This window comes from Papilio xuthus, unplaced genomic scaffold (genome assembly GCF_000836235.2).
Source record: "Papilio xuthus unplaced genomic scaffold, Pxut_1.1 DF827597.1, whole genome shotgun sequence".
Taxonomy (NCBI): domain Eukaryota; kingdom Metazoa; phylum Arthropoda; class Insecta; order Lepidoptera; family Papilionidae; genus Papilio; species Papilio xuthus.
In genome coordinates this window covers 281248-300689 of record NW_013531052.1, presented here as the reverse complement: position 1 = coordinate 300689, position 19442 = coordinate 281248, and the positions used below count along the sequence as shown (strand labels likewise).

Here is a 19442-nt window from a genome sequence, read left to right as displayed (position 1 = left end):
GTACACATCTATTAGGAAAATATTTAGATAAGAAACACGTGTCATCTTTTTTTAAAATATCTTAAAGTTTAATTTAAGTACACGCAAAGGCTCTTGGGTTAACCTTATTTTATACTGTTTGTAGATATTTTTCATACATGACCGCTACAATAGATATTATGTTTATACTACATCCGACCCTTCTTAGATCGTATCGGTAACGTTGTGGACAAAGAGTTTTTTTGTACTTTTTTATAACATGTAAAAAATAAATAAAATTGCATAGTTAACCCTTAATTCGACGAATTTTTTTTTTAGCAAAAAACTGTTTTTTTTTTAAAGTCATACTTACGTAATTTTCTCTAAACTAGTTCAGTAGATTTTTTTTAATTAGTTGTTCGTCACTCTGGTCACCATCGCATTAAGGTTTAAGTTAAGTTTTGAACATTTTTTATAAAATAAAAAATAACTAAAAAACGTAAATGTGTTTTGTGTTGTAAATAATGCAAATTTGATTATTTTCTGTAATAAAAATGGGATTAATTAAATTTTTGAGTGTTTTTTGATATCACTAGAGCAGAATATATGTATATTGAAATTATTCGTATGTATTCTTTAGTTTCCTATTGTAATCTTTCGTGAAATATTCCATAATATTCACGTATTAAATATCGGGAAATCAATACTACTACTGTCGATTCTATTAGTCAATAGAATAACGCCTAATACTTTCCTATAATGATAATAAACGGGAGACACAGGGGAGTGAAATGAAACATTGTTTTTTTTTCACATTTTATTATATCTTTTATGTAATTGTCAGAATTGTATAACTTAATAATCACAGTTGAAACAAAACAAAACTATGTTGGTATATCGTAATTATAATCTAAATTAATAATTAGGTGCAGTGTTGACTGGCGTTATGCCACGTCTCTTTATTTGTACTAGAAGAATGTGCTCTGCTGTCGTGTGTACAAGTTACATATTATTTCAAATTCGCAGCGAAGTATTGTTATTATTATTGCCATTTGGCTTATAAAGGATAGACGAAAGAGCCCGTATAGTACTGTACAATTATACAAATCGTAGTATCTCGTATACTAATTTGATTTTGCAATTGATAACACAGAACTTCTATTGAACTGTAATATTGCATTGAACAGATGCACAAAATGTACACATAATAAGGGTGCGTTTTCACTACCACATGCAGTAATTAATTAATTGATTATTTCAATTCAAACTTTAAAGGAAGTTAAAGAAAAGTTATATACAAGTAAATTTGGTTTTTTATAATAAGTTTGTTTTTACGGTGTTATAAAAAATGTAAATTATAAATTTTTGGTTAATGAAAGCGCACCCTAAGACATCAGAGCCTACAGGGAAATTAAAATGTTTCGTTTCATTACGCAGTGACGTAGAGAACATTGAATTGGAAAAGTATACATTTTATAAACAGTTCAAAAACTTATAAAATACCATTGTATAAGACTGAAATATAAAATCGGACAAACTCTATTATAATTCGTCTATAATATGTATGATTACTGGCAGTGTAATGATAATGAATATAAAATAAAAAATGGTAAAAAAAATTAAAAACTATACGTCACGTCGATTTGGGCCTAACTAATATGTCTACTTACACGAATAGTAATTAACGAGAATTGCTTCATTATTGATAACCCGAGTATTTGTTTTGAGTGCAAACTAGTGGGTGTTCTTACAGTAAGGTATTCAAGTTAATAAACAACCGAATCTACAAAAATCTTAGGCTTTCAAACGCATAATAAAAAATCAGTCATTTTAACACAATTAAGTATAATATATTCTAAAATTTACACAGATCCTAATTCGATGTCGAAGTGAGACAGTTCCATTATAAACCTTTAATTAATTTATTTAATTTTTTTTTACTATAAATTCTTAAAAATAAGGGTTTAAATTAGTGACTTGCTAATGGTTTCAACAACTATCTCACGTCAAAATCGATGGAATAATCTAGCACAACACTCTTAGTAAGTTATTGATATTTTTCTAGGTGCGACTAAATTTATATTTATGTAAATATACGAATAAATAAAGTGCAAACACTTAAACCTACCGTCGTCAGCTGCATTGATAACGCTAAAATTGGCACAGTCCCATTCATATCGCAGCGTCGCTCCACCCTTCCCAGCGACCGCACGCACACAATCCCCAAAGTATTCCAGCTCGTTCACTCATTCGCTCTTGTTTGTCATTCGTTCCGCTGCTTTTCACTTGCACGCTATCATTCAGCTTTAAGGTAGTCGTTATGCCAACACAGAATCCTTCACGATCAATGATTAATACAAGAAGTACATCGTAGGTAATCTTGTCCGTTTCTCTAAATATTATCTAACACTACACAGAGATATTTGGAGAGGAACACCAGTTACTGTACAGTTTTTACACTGAAATTTCAAATTGAATGTTACGTTTTACATTTAGCTATGTAAGGGGTGAATGTTTTCAATAAATCGTATATACATTCCCTAAATAATCCAAGGTTCCACTGAGAGCTACAGATCGGCCGGCCGTACGGACCAATTAATCTAATTATTTTTTATTTAATAATATAAAATATAACATGTTCTTTCTATACTCCAATCGATCGTCGACTTAATACGGAAGGGCCATCCATTACAGTGATATCACGTAAAGCTGTGAACTTACAAAATACTCGTATAAATTATTCACATTTATAGCACACTATCTACAAACACCCACATTCAGGTTCACGTCAGGCCCTCCAGTAGAAATGCCCCTTCTCGACAACTTCCAATAAAATACTGACTCATAATATGGCTAAGTATAATAAAAAACTTATATCGAATATTTGGTGAGTACGTTTTAATTTATAAAAAAACGTCGCATTTAAAATAAATTAGTATAAGAATAAGTAGCTTAAATTTAGTGTTTATAAATAAAGTACACGATGAGAATAGCTTGCCACGGCGACATCTGACGTGATTAATATCAAACGAAATCTTAAAATAACACAAGTTAAAGGGCGTATTTTATAGCGGCTAATATCGGCTTACAGGATAGTTTAATGGGAGACAATTGACTAAAACGCCGTGTTGTGGGCGAGGTTGCACTATGTCGCTTAGAGCTGCTCGTCCATATCGGGTCCGTAGAGGTCGGCCAATTTGTCAAATCGCGGTCCCCAGGCGCCCAAGTAATCGTATTCATGTGTGTCGTCGTCAGTACCTATAACAAATAATCAATACTTTAACAAATTTTATTCCAATACGATTTTAACAAGCTACATTATACTTGAACGAATTAGTGGAACGAGTATGCTTATTCGGTAAAGGAAAAAAAAAATAAGTCATTGGCGTATTATTAAAAACGTTTTGACGTCACTGTTCTTTTATTTTCAGTTCCCAAAATAAGTTACCGCAAAATTTCTGTCTGTCATCGGCACACCTTATTTCAATAGTTAATAATTATTTAATTTCGAATGTAACAAAAGTTGCAGATGGTAAACTCTGTTTACCAGTTCGTTAGGTCGCTTGTTAGGGTGAAACTTTGAGGCTTATTCCGACCTACTTTGTTCAAGGACTAAGTAACTTATTTTCTGATATAAACTTTTCAGTCTCTTCATTCACAGCTCCTACACAAATTGAATTTTATTAGTCGACGAAAATTTTGTTTATTATATTCTAAATTAAATTTTGTGGAGAATGTACTGCTAAGTTTTACAATGTGTTGACAATGAACATGTTTTATAGTTTCACTATTTACTTTATGTATAGTTTACAAAGATAAAGTTGATTATCTGAACTACTTTTCTTAAAGATTATTTAATTTATCAGCCTTACGAGTATAACAAAATTGTAACTCTCTTTATTTCGAGTCTTGGTTTTTTAGACATGTTAAGTTTTTTATTTACAAAAAACGTGCCAACCAGTCTTATCCTCTCAGATGTAGGGATCTAATAAGGACAGTTTTAGTCCCTCAGGATTATTTGCGAAGCCCTGTTACATACAAAACATTTATGTTAGTATTTTCATTCCTTTTTTTGATATTCTGCTATAAATCTAACACCAACTCTATGTCCAGTCTCCATACTTTTTGTATATAAACAGTGTTGATGAATAACTTAAGTTCTTTTCAATTTTTTTAATAAAATCATTTATCTTTTGTTATAGTCAAATAAAAATATACTCACCGGAAGCTAAAGACGACAGAGAGCCAGCCGTGCTGCCGCCACCTTCATAAGCGTAGTTGCGAAGGTCGTCAAAGGGTGGTGCGTTGGGGTCGCTGTCGGCCCGCCGTTTGTGTTCCTCGATAAACATGCCCACATTGGTCTCGCCAGGCAGCGGCAATACTGGCGGCACACCAATAGCCACGCCCATCGGACCCACGCCGATACCAACTCCCATCAGCGGGTCTAAAGAATTAAGAGGAAACAATAGAGTTTTTTTACTTGGTACATTGTTTTAATATAAATCGAGATGGGCACTTGGTTAATTAATTTCTTAATGTAATTAATAACAATGAAATATGTAATGTTATAGATAAGCCATTAGCGTGCATATTTACACGAGACCAGACGTACGACGACGACGTAGTTTCTATTAATATTTACACAAGCTTTATTAATTAAATCCTGTTTACTTAAGCAAATACGTCCCTATTTCTCATCAAATAGCCTGAAATTCTAATAAGGTATAATAACACAGCACTATTTTTATATCTTAGATAAAAATTGAAACGTTATAAAAAGTAGCTTCTAACAATTTCACTTAGAATTTATAGTAAAGGCATCTTTCAAAGCATTTCTTTGAGAATGAATTGAAATTGTTTCATATTTTTTACGTAGTTTTATTTGAATATTTTCATTTTTTATTTGCAATATAAAATAATATAATTTTTACTAATATTCTATTTTCACAATTTCTATCAAACTATTGTTTCTTAATCATGAGAGTAAACAATAAGGATAAGAGAATAGATAATATGACTATTAATTAGGGCACTCCATTTGCAAATGTCCAATTATATTTCACTTAAACTATGTAAACCCTTGACTTTACTTAAGTACCAATTTTTTAAAGTAAATGATAGTAATTATAGAATAAGTTATTAAACGAGAATAATATTAAATAAGTAGTTGCCGACACATATAGAACCTTTTTATATTTTTTACTTATAATTTTTATATTTCGAACGTAATGTTTTTTTTCTTCCTTTTTTAGCCATATTTAAAATAGGAATTGTAAATATATCCTCAAACTAACATTGCGTGCTAATCTCATTTCCTTATTGTATTTGATATTTTCATTTTCGCTTTTTTATATAATTTTCCAAAGTTTATCAAAATCCAAACGCTCTTTTCCATCCTACTTATTTACCGTCGTCTTTAGAATTGATGACCTTACTCAAAGATATTTTTTTATCTTACTTGGAGATAAATTGAGTTTTGTAACATTGTATCAGTGTGTATCAAATATCATTGAATTGTGGAGAGCATTCCTAAGTATTGTAAGCTGTAAGAGACATGTCAGGAGACAGTAAAAAGACACATGACATTTACAAGGGTACGGCGCTTTTAGTTTTCTTACTAACAAACAATCCAACTGATAAAGGACTTCTAAGAATTTTATTTCTAGAAATGTGAAAATGCTACGAAGTTTCTATTTATGTGCGAAAACTATATTTTTTGTCGAATTATTTAAAAATATTCTTTATTTGTGTCTTAAGACTGACTAGCGCTTTGTATTACGGTAATCAAAATATGCTGTAGATATTAAATAGTAACTGATTACTTTATACGAGTTTTCACCTTTTATGTTTATTTTTCACATTTTAAAATGTAATATTTCTGTATTTTCAAATTCTAATCACGCACATTAACTACCTTTCTTAATTTGCTCTTATTATAAACGGTTTATTTGTATTAGATGAAAAAAAGCAAATTTATAATAAAAACCTTTCATTTCGCAAACAGTCCCTCTTATTATAAATGTCCTTCTTATTTTCTATTCTCCTTAGAGATTTACAAATCTGCTACGTTATTCGTCATGTCAGATCACGAATCATTGTCGGTCCCGACTAATTTCAGATCCAACTGTGGACCTTCACCATGTGATTACTGATTACTGGGCTGTATTCACGGTATACTTACAAGGTAGTTTAGCTGGTGCATGGTCAGGGAGAGGTCCGCCGATCGGTATCTGTAGGGGAGTGATGTCAAATGCTGTCATGTCATCCTCGCCGCCGCCTTCGTCGTCGTAATTAATGATGTTCTCGCGCACGTCGTCGTCCGGCCCTGGGTACTTGATATGCGCCTCGCGACGACGGTTGTACACCACGAACACTAACACCAATACTGCGCAGAAATATTACATAGTTACATAGTATGTTAATATTATGTACATCATCACTGTAAAAAACAAAACAGTTACTTTGAACAGATTAATGCAAATATTATTGTACATAAACATTATTGAACTAACTTTTTGTGTAAAAATGTCTTTATTATGTTGTTATGTGCTTGTATTGAAGTTTTTAAGTAGGTACTGTATCATTTTCGCGCAAGGTTTACGGTTTCAGCGTGAGACGAAGTTATCCGGCTGAGCCGTTGCTTCCATTTGCAATGCAAATGAGACTACATACTTTGTCTATTTCTATTTACGACAGTAAGGTAGCTAGGAAAATACTTTTATGTGTTATTTTCGGATAAAATCTGTATGTAATGGAATGTACTGAAGAATTGTTTTGTTTACAACGACATGTTGTACATGTGATAAGTTCAAATGGGAGGCACAAAAATCTTTATAATATATTTTTGAGATAAATTATCACCTGAGAATTATATTTTTCATTTCAATATATTTTTGACGAAAGTAAAAAGAACAAAAGTGTAGATTGCTAATAAAAATGATGTATTTGAACATTTTTCATTAGTTCGTGAATATTAAGAATATTTACTCTGAGACATAGCTTTAATTAGAACAATATTAAAACCTTTACTGGATCTAAAGTTTTAAATGTAAAACGATGGAAGAACTTTTTAGCTAAATTATTTCTTAGGATAAAAACTTGTGCGTAAGTGATTTTTACAGTGTGGTTAAGTAATAGTCGATAAAATTTTATTTAAAACGAAACTATAATATATAATTTTCAAAACCAGATATAAAATAACAAAAAATCTAATCGATCTTAACGTAGATTAGGAACTAATGATGTAAATTCACAAGGAACAAGTCATGCAAATGATAAATGTGAAGGTGCTCACCTAAAAGCAAAAACAAACAGACAATGATAGCTATTATGAAATCTCTGGAGGGGGTGATGATCCCGGAGGCGAGCAAGACAAGCTCGCAGTCGTGTCCGGCGTAGCCGAGCGCGCACACGCAGTCGTAGCGACGCGCGGGCTCACGGTCCACGCACGTGCCCCCATTCAGGCACGGCCGGCCCAGACACTCGTTCACGTTGACACACGTGCCCCCGGCACGAGTTGACCCTCCCGGACACCTACACACCGCATACTGTACCTCCCGGTCTCCCCTCCCCCGACATCCGCGCACTGAGCCCCTAAGCATGCACTACAATATACGACTAATGCACATATATCTATATATGAGATGATGATGAGAGTGCGATCGTGAGTAGGTGAAAGGTAGCCTAGTTGGTAGGATCACGCTCGAAGCGCGACTACTCTATGCTCACTCATTATGATAAGGAGGCAGACGAGGATGGCTGCCAAGGCACCCATGCTCAGCTTGAGCGTTCGCCCCTCTTGCACGAGCTCGCAGTTTTCGCCCCAGAAACCTTCGGGACAGTGGCAGCGATAGCCAGGTTCGCGGTTGACGCACGAGCCGCCATTGCGGCACGGGAAGTAGAGGCACTCGTTCTTGTCTACGCAACCCTTGCCGTCCGGCGACAATACCAAACCCTCACCGCAACTGGACACCATCGCAATATATTAACATATACACATTATAAGCAAGTCATAGTTTTATTATAAAATATTAGAAAAATAATTACTTATAATTATTAAGCGTATAAAGCTTACAAAGTACAATGTATAGTATTTCATAAATGGTTAGTAATATAACATAATATTCCCAAACCTAAATAATATAATAGTTGATAAAAGAAACTCAGTGCGCGATCAACAAATAGACAAAAATAAATATTTTTCACAAATTGTGTCGATTAAGAACAAAAATTTAGACACGTGCAAATTTATAAAAATTCAAAATCATTTTAATCAAACAAGTGACAAAAACATATTCAGTGGTTGATTTGAATTTATTATCCAACAAAGATTAACGTTTTAAATATGTTTTCTTTTAATTAAAGACATTAACCAAGTTTACTCTTAATTATATGTAAAACATAAACTCACGTGCATTCGTATTCATTCCATAGATCGACGCATACGAAGGGCTCCGTGCAGTGAACATTGATGCAAGGACTATTTGATGGACAGTTACGGTCAAGATTTCTAGCCATAGTGGCTTGACCCCATTGTGTACCGTTCATGGCGGGCGGTAATGGCAAATGTTTGCCTTCCAGCCTAATATCATCGAGACAGCCTTTCTGGAAGTCTGCATACACTTCAAATGTCCGAACGCCAGTATATTCAGCTTTGCCACCAGCGTAGACTCCCTCTTGTTTATCAACTAACAGCCACTGATGGCCTTCAAATCTAAATGATTCGTTGTACCTCCGCCCCTCGCCACCGTCTATTTCAAGGGTAGCGGCGCTGCCATATCTACTCACACGAGCTATATGCCATTGCCCATCATCAACAGCTACTGAGTTCAGCCATACATCGCGTTCTTCTGTCCGTAAGGAGTTGAGATTGTAACGGAAATGTAATCGAGCATCCTTGACCTCCAGAATACCATATTCTCTATTGTGCTGGTCGCTTACTCTGAAGAGCTCTCCATGCGGCTCTCGTGTTCTAAAGCGTAGCTGTATTTGTGTACTAAATCTGTCCGGTTCAAAACTCAGTGCAAACTTCACGTAACTTTGTGGACGAAAACTAGTCGGAGTGGTAGGCAAGTTACAAGCGGGACCAGTCCAACCTGGTTGGCATTGACAACGAGCTTCAGAAAAACTACCCACGCAGTTACCATGTTCCCAACATCTAGACGTTGTATCTGCTTGATTACAGATTTCTTCTGTTTGTGGGCATCCGGCTACAGAATTTCTTGATAATCCAGGATGAGCTAAATCATACAGTTTACTATTATGGATTAAGTTACGAATACATCCATCAAAACCTTTTCCTATTGGCATAAACTGCCAATGGTAGTGCGTAGGGTCGAAATGGTCGATATACAAACCGCCAATTTGTAGTGGTGCATTCACATTTAAGTACTCATTGAACGGTGGGATAGTTCCCGACGCTTGACAAGACGAATCATCGAATTCGGGAGGTGTTCCGTCTTCCATTTCCTGTATATCAGCTGATTTGCAGAAATCTACTACCATTCTAACGTTTTCTGTGTCCCAAAAAATATCAATTCGATGCCATTCACCGTCGTCCAAAGACTTTTTAGTTTTCACTCTTAGTTCTAAAGTGCCAGATCCAAAATCTATAAGCAGTCGTGGATTACCTCTATCTAGTTCTACAGATATGAAATCTGACACCATTATTTCTTCAGGTTCGGGTGGTACTATGGGTCCATTGTAAAGTAATACTCCCTCGGATTTTCTTGTTATGAACTCGAAACTCAGATGCGAATTATCACACATTTCCAAAGCGGGGTACCATGCCCAGCCGGTACCCCTAAAGCTTCTAGATGTTTGTTGACATCTTGGACCTGTATATCCGGGTGGGCATGAGCATGTCAAGCCGTATTTTCCCTCTATACATCGACCTCCGTTATAACACGGGGAATTACGACATGTTTCAGCTTGAGTAAAGTTTCTAGCTCCACAAGTACATTCAGCAATCACATCGACTCGAACACCAACAAGAGCAGTTTTGTTTGCATTCACCATATAGGGTAGGTTACTTATATCAAGTACATTAGTGCATGATCCTTCACACATTTGGTTTTCATAAATACACTCATCTATACCGACCATGGTTATATTGATCCCTACCGATTTTTCAATATCTTCTCGATGCATGAGTACAATACCGTTTAGACGAATTGGTTTATAGAAATGAGCTCCATGCGCCGAAAATCGTATATCTGTTACAGGTGGGTGTTTCTTTCTTAGTTGAACACTGAATATATCGATGTTTTCCCTTTCAGTGTTAAGCAGGTCGGCTAATTTATCTTTAAAAATATCTAGTTTACTTCTAGATACACTAAGTGTTTTGTAATTCCAAACACGGATAAAATCTTCATCGGAAATACCAGATATCCGTATGGAACCTGAATTTATAATTGCTTCGTGTGTTATTTCTTTGACGTACACCGTGACATTGGCTGGAACATCCGTTTGAGTATGTTTTCTATCGTAAACTTTAAATTTCAAATGATATCTACCTTCCCTTGTCTTATGTTTCATTTGAATCATCCCTGTTTCTTCATTTAAAGTAAAGTTTGGATGTTCTGAACTTTCCCAATAGAACTTTTTGTCCGGCAAATCCCAATCATCTAGATCATACACGTATACTCGTCCAATTTCAGTGTCTGGTGCTTGGCCTTGGTAATTATACACAAGAATTTCCTTAGAACCAGGTTGCATTTTATTGTCATTAACATCTCCTATAACCACAGTTAGTGTACTTGTACCAGTCATAGCTGGATTACCGTGGTCTTTAATAATAATTGGAATAAGGTATTCTTTTTGCTGTTCTCTATCAAAAGATCTCAAAGAGGAAACTATAGCCATTCCGTCTCCATTCGCACCTTTTTGATCTTGCTCTACTTTAAATGATGCTCTAATAATATCATCCGCACCGGGGTCCAGGCGGAATTGGAATGGAGGTCCATTGCTTTTAGATCTATCGTCATCATCAGTAGCTAAGATTTCAGCTACTTTTTTCGGTGTTATGTGTTCCGTCAATACTGGTCTGTAGTCCTTCAAGAAGGTGGGTGCATTATCGTTTATATCTTGAACTATTACAGTCAACGTTGCGGTCGCTGTTCTTGGTGGGACACCGTCATCGATAGCTAATATTTTGACTTGATGTCTTGGCGTGTCTTCTCTGTCCAATGTTCTTTGTATACTAACAGTACCTTCTTGATTAATAGAGAACTGTCGCTTTCTATCAGAAGATCTATCGATGGCATAAGAAACCTTACTCTTTCCACCTTGGTCTGGATCGGTCGCCTTGAATGTTTCAAGACTCTTGCCAACTTCTGCATTTTCATATACAGATACTTCTATGTTAGCCCGTTCAAATTGAGGTTTATTGTCATTTATATCTCTTAGTTTTACCACAACCCATGAATAAGCTACATGATATTTGTCATTGTCATTATCTTCTCCTTTATCATTCACTTGTATTCTAAATCTAAAACCGTTACTTTGCAACTGATCTTCATAATCCAATGGTTGAACTATTTTTAACGAACCAGTACCGTCATTATTTCTAACCATTGTAAATTTATCAGCTCCATAACCACTGTTTTCAATAACTTTATATTGAAATTTATTTGTTTCATCCTCGTCATGTACTGTAACGGTCAGAATAGGCATTTCTGGTAAGTTAGTGCCATCAGTTTCATCAACTTCAGTAAACCATTCATCTTTAGTAAATTGTGGAGGCATATCATTGATATCTTTAACACGTATTGATGCTGTACCAGTTCCTTTAAGCCCCCCGCCATCTGATGCGACTATTTGTATAGAATAATCAGGAGTTCGTTCACGATCTAAACAACATACTGCCGTTTTTATTACACCAGTTTCTGGCTCAATTTCAAATATAGGTGAGCCGGTTTCTTCTTCGATGACGTTCTTTTCAATAGAATACCATAACTTTGCGTTGTTACTTTCGGCAGGGTCATCGTAATCTAATGCAGTCATTGTCATAACAACCATGCCTGCAGTACCGTTTTCAGTAACATTGCCAAAGTAAACTCCTTGTGGGAAGATAGGTGCGTTATCATTAATATCCTTAAGATTCACTTGAACATCTGCGTAACCTACTAGGCCTTCACCACCTTCGTCTTGAGCGAATACTGTAAACCTCCATTGTGGTCTTCCGTTAGGTTGATCACGATCCAAAGGCTGAAATAAAAATGTAATTTGAAACTTGATACATATTAGTAATTGTAAAAGATATTGAGATAAAAATGCTACTAACCCGAAGAACAAATATTTCGCCCGTTGTACGATTTATATCAAATTTGCTATTTGCAGGATTATCTGCATCAATTCCCTGTCCAGTTAAAAAGTATACGATGTTTTGCTGCCGATCTTTATCGCCGTCCGTCGCAGTAACCTGAGATGAAAATAACGCACACTTTAACATATATAAAATATGAATAATTATTATTCCATCACGAACAGTATACCTCTGAGAAATTATAGGAATATAAATTATGTTTACTTTGTGGAATAAATGTTGTAATATTGGCATACTTGGTTTTTGGTTTGAATCATTAACTTATTATTTAACTTACCTTATACCTGAGTTTAATTTTAACTAATACATGTATTTTAGTGTTGTGTAAATAATTTTTTTTACAAATAATTTAAATTTTGCTACGTTCACAATAAAAAACTGTTTTTTACGAATTACTAGTTTCCGTAAATGTAGTGAAGTTACAAAGCAAGTAACTTTTGCGCATTGTTTGCGTCTGACAACGGTAGGGTTTGCTAGTTTTAGTTTGCTACTGGCTTGTAGCTATGCGTGATTTTTTCTCTCTTTGAAAATTTAAATTCGAGAATTGTGTTATTGTTTCGAATTCGAAAAACTCTGTACAAAAAATTTGATAATTTGCAAAAAATAAAGTAAATTACTTTAGAAAAAATGTTATAAAATATATAGGGATTCTAATTACGTTGGGCTGGTTTTAAGTCAAAAAAATGAAGAGGGTCGACGTTAGCATAATTACTCGGATCATTTGCAAATCTCGTTCCAATTATAAAAAAAATGCTTGTCACTACAAGCGATTGGGGACGCAGGTTTAATTGTCTTTACATAGCTTTTATGACATTGTGTTTGTACAAAATATATAACAAAAATTGTGAAAAGTTGCTTAAAGTTTGAATGCCTTTAATTTAATATTTAACAGGAGCAATTTGTCAATCATCAAATAAATCGGTTATAAAAACAAAGGAAAATTGAAACTTGATTATTCTTTACAAAACACTTAATTGTAATAACTTGGAAACGTTATGGAAGTTTAGAAATGCCTTAATCCTTAACCTCGCTGAATGATTTATTACTTTCTCGTTAATTATGATTAAAGTGAGTAAATACAAACTAAAACCAAGTTTTCCACGGGCCTACGAAATAAAGTATAAAGCACTTTGGAACAGGACCTACTTATCTCAAACACGGATTAAGATTAAAAATGTATGAAAGGCAAGCTGCTACACGGTACATGCATAAATAAAAAAATAAAAATCTTACTTTTTTCTATTTAACTACATTTATAGCAAAAAATATGCATACAACTAAATTTATGTCAACAACTAATTAACATTTACACAAAGAAAACATCATGTTTAATAGAAAAATGTGGTTAGTTATTATTTCTTACTTAGTTACTTACCTCTTTATCTTAAAGTTATAATGATTAATAAGCTAAAAGATGCTGAAGACCTATACCTACAGCAATAAGTTTTGGAGACAATAACTTAACGCGTCAGTAATTTAATTATTAAAGTCATTAATGTTTTTTTAGTAATTTTTTTATTCCTCGATATGTTAAAAATATAAAAATAACAAAAAAATAATAAAAAAAAAATAAAAGTAAAAAATAAAATTAATTTTGTTGACACGTAGGGATTGTAGAGTCGCAATTGCAATTTGCTTTCTATTATGTTTATATTCCAATGCCATTGACCCATTGCATTTATTTAAAAAAATAAAAGAAACAAAAAAATAAAAAAAAAACCTGCAAAAGATGTCGAGGGAATGGTCCGGTCTCTTCTAAAGCTTGTGTGACGTAAGCGCTGCGAGAGAACTTTGGTGGCATATCGTTGATGTCTAACACGCGGACGACGACGCGGGTTGAGTTCTCGTTCCGGCCATCGGACGCAACCAATGTCAGCTCATACTGCGCACACGCACAAACCATGCCACATGCAATATTTAATCTCAATTTACAAGAAAAAATAAATAACTTATTGTAATCCAAAAAAAAAACAGGGAATTTAGGCCCAAGCCTAAGACAAAGACCTCTTACATCATCCTGTGCTGTGTAAACATATCGAGCTCAAACTTAGAGATCACGTATATTCAAATATATTTTTATGTTTGACAGCCCTACCGTGTTATTATATTAGTTCGAGGAAGTACTTGGAATAAAGATGTCTAAAAAAATAGTTTTCTCTACTTCTTCGCTACATCATCATCATCATCAGCTAACTATACGTCCCCACCGAGGGGCTCGGAGCCTACCCTAAGTTAGGGGTGACTAGGCCATAGTCAACCACGCTGAAGGAAAACATCGTGATGCAACCTGCACATATCTGAGAAGAAATTCAAAGATATGTGTGAAGTCAACCAACCCGCACTTCGCTATATAACGTCAGTAAAAACTATCACTGTACTAGTTTTACATATAATTATGGATGGAATAAAAACAAAATTTATTTAAATACAGTTCAATATTTATGTTAACATTCAGATACGTATAATTTATTTACTTAAATACGCAATATTTCAATGGTTAACTGATATTAATTTTGACATATAAGTACAAGTTTGTTCCTGGAAATTGACATATTAATTTCCATTTTCATGACCTCATAAAATACAAATAAAGCCTCTAATTAAATAAAATAACGCAAAATATTTCATTTCGTATAAGATTATTTTTAACAACGCAACATGAAAATATGATATTTATTTTAATAATTATAATTATCGTTCTTATTACGAACATCATTGTTGTTGAACTCTTTTTGTTTTATTTTATTTTAAAATCGAGATCAGAAAAACGAGCTTTTGATTGTTCTGATATTTAATCGCAAAATGATACACAAATACGTATTTCATTGTATCCATTTTCAATTGATACAAGTTTTTTTTTTCATCATAAAATTGATATAAATATATACATCCAAATATGACGTCCGTTTTTTGGGTATAATTATGATAAAATGAGTCATTTTAACAGTAATTATGTTTCAATTGATTGAATATTAATTTTAAATAAGTTGCATATAAATTAACAAAGAGTTAAACTCTTATATATAAAAACAAAATGACCGATTTTTATGAAATTTTATATGCACAGTCTGTGAATGGGCTTCTTTTTTTAATCCCCCACGGCTAGGACTCCGGGCGACAGCTATTTTCTTCCTAATTATCATGTTTTCTCATAAAGGAACAACGAATAACCGTGAATTTTCCTAAATTAAATAAAGAGAATGCCGTAGTTAGGACACATGCCTGTTTCTAATAAAATTTCCTGGTTATTATTTGTTATTGCTCAAGCCCGCGAGGGTATCCATTTTGAGCTCAATTTCACCTTAATATTAAATGATTCCTAGAAATCAATAAATAAATAATTCCAATGACTTAAGTTCTGAATTAGTTCTATTTAATAATTTCCTTTGTTAAAGACTGAGAAATATGATTATAATCTTCTTCATTGAATTTATAAAAATTATTAAATAATTAAATTTACTTGTGTAGGATAATACCAAGCCCATTTTATTTTTTATGGCAATGTACTCGATATTATGTTGCAGTAAGATTGTTTTCTTACCAACATTTCTATTTTTAATTTAAATATAAAAAACAAAGATTACCAAGAAGGCGCTTTAAGAAAGACAAGAAGTTTTCATTATAATAATAAAAATATGAAATATCAAGTTAGATTGTAAATAAGAGGTCTTTTAAAAGATCTGCGATCCCAAGCTTGGAGTAAATAAATGTTGAAATCACGGGGGCGATTGTTTAAAGAGCTTTGTCGTAAGCGGGCGGGGTATTACGCGCCTCAATGAATTTCAGTAGACTCTACTTAAAAACTGCGCTTTGAGTGAGTGTGCGGCGACCGTTTTTGAAATTCATCAACTTTCACCGTTCTTGTTTCAAGAGGATGTTTAAAAAGGTCTTATTTAATATCATAAAAAGTAAGATTATCACTTTTATCACGATGATACTTGAATTTTAATTATTCACGCGTTTTTTCAACTGTCAAACTCAGAATTTTAATGGTACTTAAGGGTCTGATAGACGTAGATTTACCGAGCTAAATCTACACTATGTGGCTCCCTTAGTGACCAATAAACATACCTGAATATAGCAGTTAGTGTTTAATCATAAATATGACGGCAACTTTATTAATAAAGTAACCTGTGAAGAAAAATAAAAATCAAAAACAAAAATAGCAGCTTCAAAAATATTTTTACCAGTAATAATTAGCAACTAGCAACGAACTGAATGCGAATAAAACAAAACTAACAACCATAGATGCCAAACAAATGGAACTGTAACAAAAACTACGTATCCACAAAGAATAGCATGCCATGCGGACACGACGGAAAAACAAAAAAAAACGCCAACCCAAATAAACACTCATGCGATTCTTTAGCATAAAGCTAAAAACTTCTATGGAATTAATTTTTTGTAACAAGCGGACCTGTAGGACACGTTTTGGAAGATTTCGGTCGACTTCTTCGGTGATTTGCGTGCGGTAAGTTGGCCTTTCGAATACTGGAGGGTTATCGTTGACATCTTTCACATGTATCACCACCGTAGTATAATTCTCTTTCAGATTGTCCGATGCCGCCAGTTTCAACTCGTACTGTAGCCCAAATACAATTAATAAAAAGAAACAAACGAATTGATAACCTCCTTCTTTATGAAGTCGGCAAAAAACAATAGAAACAACCAAAAAGTTTGTGTTACGAGTATTAATCTAGCTAAATGTAAAATTGTTTAAGTTACAATTTTTTTTAAAGTAATGAAATGAAAGCATTTTCTTTTGGCAATGATAAAAAAGTTGAATTAAAGTGGAATTGACTATAAATTAGCTTTCTCGAGTTTCCAAAAGTTATCCTTTTCTGAAGTTTGTTTTCGTTACGAACAGGTAACATAAAAAGGGTTAATGATAAGTCTCGTAAATCTCCAATTGCTTTTACATTTTAGTCAATCAAAGTGTTATTGAAAATTATTTGAAAAATCTGAAACTATGTATATTTGAACTTAACATTCTAAAAATATATTAATTAATAACACTGCAAATTTCTCGATGAAAACTTTGGTAGCTAAAATTCTTATTTGCATAGTCTATTTAAAAAAGCCTTTTCATTGGCTGAATTTCAAATGCGTCAACTGGATTACAGCAGTTACAATTCAACACATGCAACGCTATTAACTGGCCTTTACAAGCCTCAGCGCTGTCGCTATAGAACCGTCACTTAACATCGTAAAATGCTTCATTTGTTTGAAGTGTCGACACCGCAATTAGCAAAATTTCAAATAGAAACAATTGAAGGCGAAAAGCCTCTAAAGTATGTAGAGTATTCTTTTTTTTTTCTAATTTGTATTGAGATTCCAAAGCTGAATGTTAAAAAAAAGAATATTTTACACCTATGAAGATTACTACTATTGTAAATTCATTATGGAAATATTTAGTTAATTAATAATTGGTTCTCATTTCTCAAAGTAAAATCTTATCGTCATACCCCATCAAAGCTTGTGGTTTGAGACTAATTTAGTTGTAGAGGGAAATTATCGTTGGGAAAACAGAGCACTGATAAATAACCAATTAAGAAAACGAAATAGAATTGAACAAGGACAAGGAAGCTTTCTTGTTATAAACGAGTTTATTCCATTAGTGATTCGCGGCAACTCTGCAGCACGAAGACCCGGTCGTAGCGAGCACGCTCGCCTGTTTAAATGGATATTAAAGATTAAATAATTTATCTCGCTTAAAGTTCGATGAAACTTTCTCTACGGGACTAAGAAAGAAGCGTCTTATGATAGCTCTGTAGTGTCTGAGATACGACGCTTGCTTTAAACGCGAAGCGCGGCCCAAGAAATTGAGACACTTTGCTCCCTAGTTTCAGGGCGTCTATTTCAACTTTAAGTAATGGTTAAAAAAGCAATTAATCCTTTAATACGCGAACACCTTAGCTTTAATTAAAACATTATACAACATAAATAAAATCAGCAGGTCCCTAATTACAACAACGTAACAATTTATGTTTGTTTTTATTAAAGATTATCCATTTATTAAAATTCAGTAAATAATTTAAAATTTATTAAAGTTAGAGAAAATATTAATATTTTCAACGTAACGAGTGTTACCAATGTTCGATATTGTTGGATTTTCATGTTCGCTTCAACCTTGTGCCAAGGTGGTTCATGCGCTAGTCATTTGTAATCGGTCGCTCAACATCTTTAGAACTCTATTTCGCTCCAACACAATAAAATGGACCAACATAAAATATTGTATAGTTTTATTTAACTATTCCAACTGACATGTATTCGCATACATGAGAATGTGCAGTATTGAAGGCAAAAGTTTAATTCAAAGAAGCAAAAGACGTTTTAATTAGACCTTTACAACTCAAAGTACATTACCTTGACATAGAATTTTATACTGAAATAAATTTTAAAACTGTTGGAAAGACTTGTTTCAGAGACATTTTAAAACAATATTAATTAAAATGTAGTACTTAAGTATGAGTTATTTAAAGTTTCTCCACATATGAGTTTAAAGAATTTACTTCGAATGTATAATCCCTTAAAATGCATTAACGCATATTATATAAATGTTTAAAATAGCTTTACGCTAAATGAAATAACAAAATAACAGTATTCACCAAACATTTTGGCTTTTCTTTTCTTTAACGATGTTTTTATTTTACCGTTCATAAACTTTTACATTTTTTGAAAGTTTATTCAAATAGTCACGTAAAAGAATTTTGTTTTTTACGAACTTAAATTGTAAACTAAATAGGAAGACTAACTGCAGATATAATACAACGATAACTTACCCGTTTCCTAGTTTCATAGTCCAGCGCGCCGGCTACGTAGATGGCGCCTGTCATGTTTTTGACAGCGAACGCGCCCCCTATGTTCCCGCTCGTGATCTCGTATCGAATACGCGACGCTGCAATAAAAAAAAAACAATTATAAAAACCTCGAGCACAAGGCAACTGCGTTGTTACATTTAATTTTGAAGTGGAAATTTTCGCAATGTGTCCCTAAAGTCCAATTGGCACACTCGTTTTCATTTGTCTGTTTTCAGTGTTTCACAAAACCCCCATTACAGGTCCGTACGACTCGAGTTTTGAACGTGATCGTGGGGGTTTATCGTCACTTTGCGGTCGGTATGAAGATAAAACGTAAAAGGATAAAAAATTGATACCTT

General features: G+C 33.6%; 1 protein-coding gene across 1 annotated transcript in view; it reads right to left on the bottom strand.

Annotated features, from left to right (window-relative positions):
* Window positions 1-1278: 1278 nt before the first annotated feature.
* The window catches only part of LOC106118090 (neural-cadherin), a 125619-nt gene continuing 107455 nt past the window's right edge, over window positions 1279-19442 (bottom strand). The window contains exons 3-10 of the mRNA XM_013312646.1: window positions 19066-19181; window positions 16701-16865; window positions 12242-12379; window positions 8369-12165; window positions 7687-7922; window positions 6140-6343; window positions 4181-4402; window positions 1279-3216 (exon numbers count right to left, since the gene is read on the bottom strand). Of these exons, the coding sequence (XP_013168100.1) occupies window positions 3113-3216; window positions 4181-4402; window positions 6140-6343; window positions 7687-7922; window positions 8369-12165; window positions 12242-12379; window positions 16701-16865; window positions 19066-19181 (4982 nt within the window). The 3' untranslated portion in view covers window positions 1279-3112. The remainder of the gene's footprint in view (window positions 3217-4180; window positions 4403-6139; window positions 6344-7686; window positions 7923-8368; window positions 12166-12241; window positions 12380-16700; window positions 16866-19065; window positions 19182-19442) is intronic.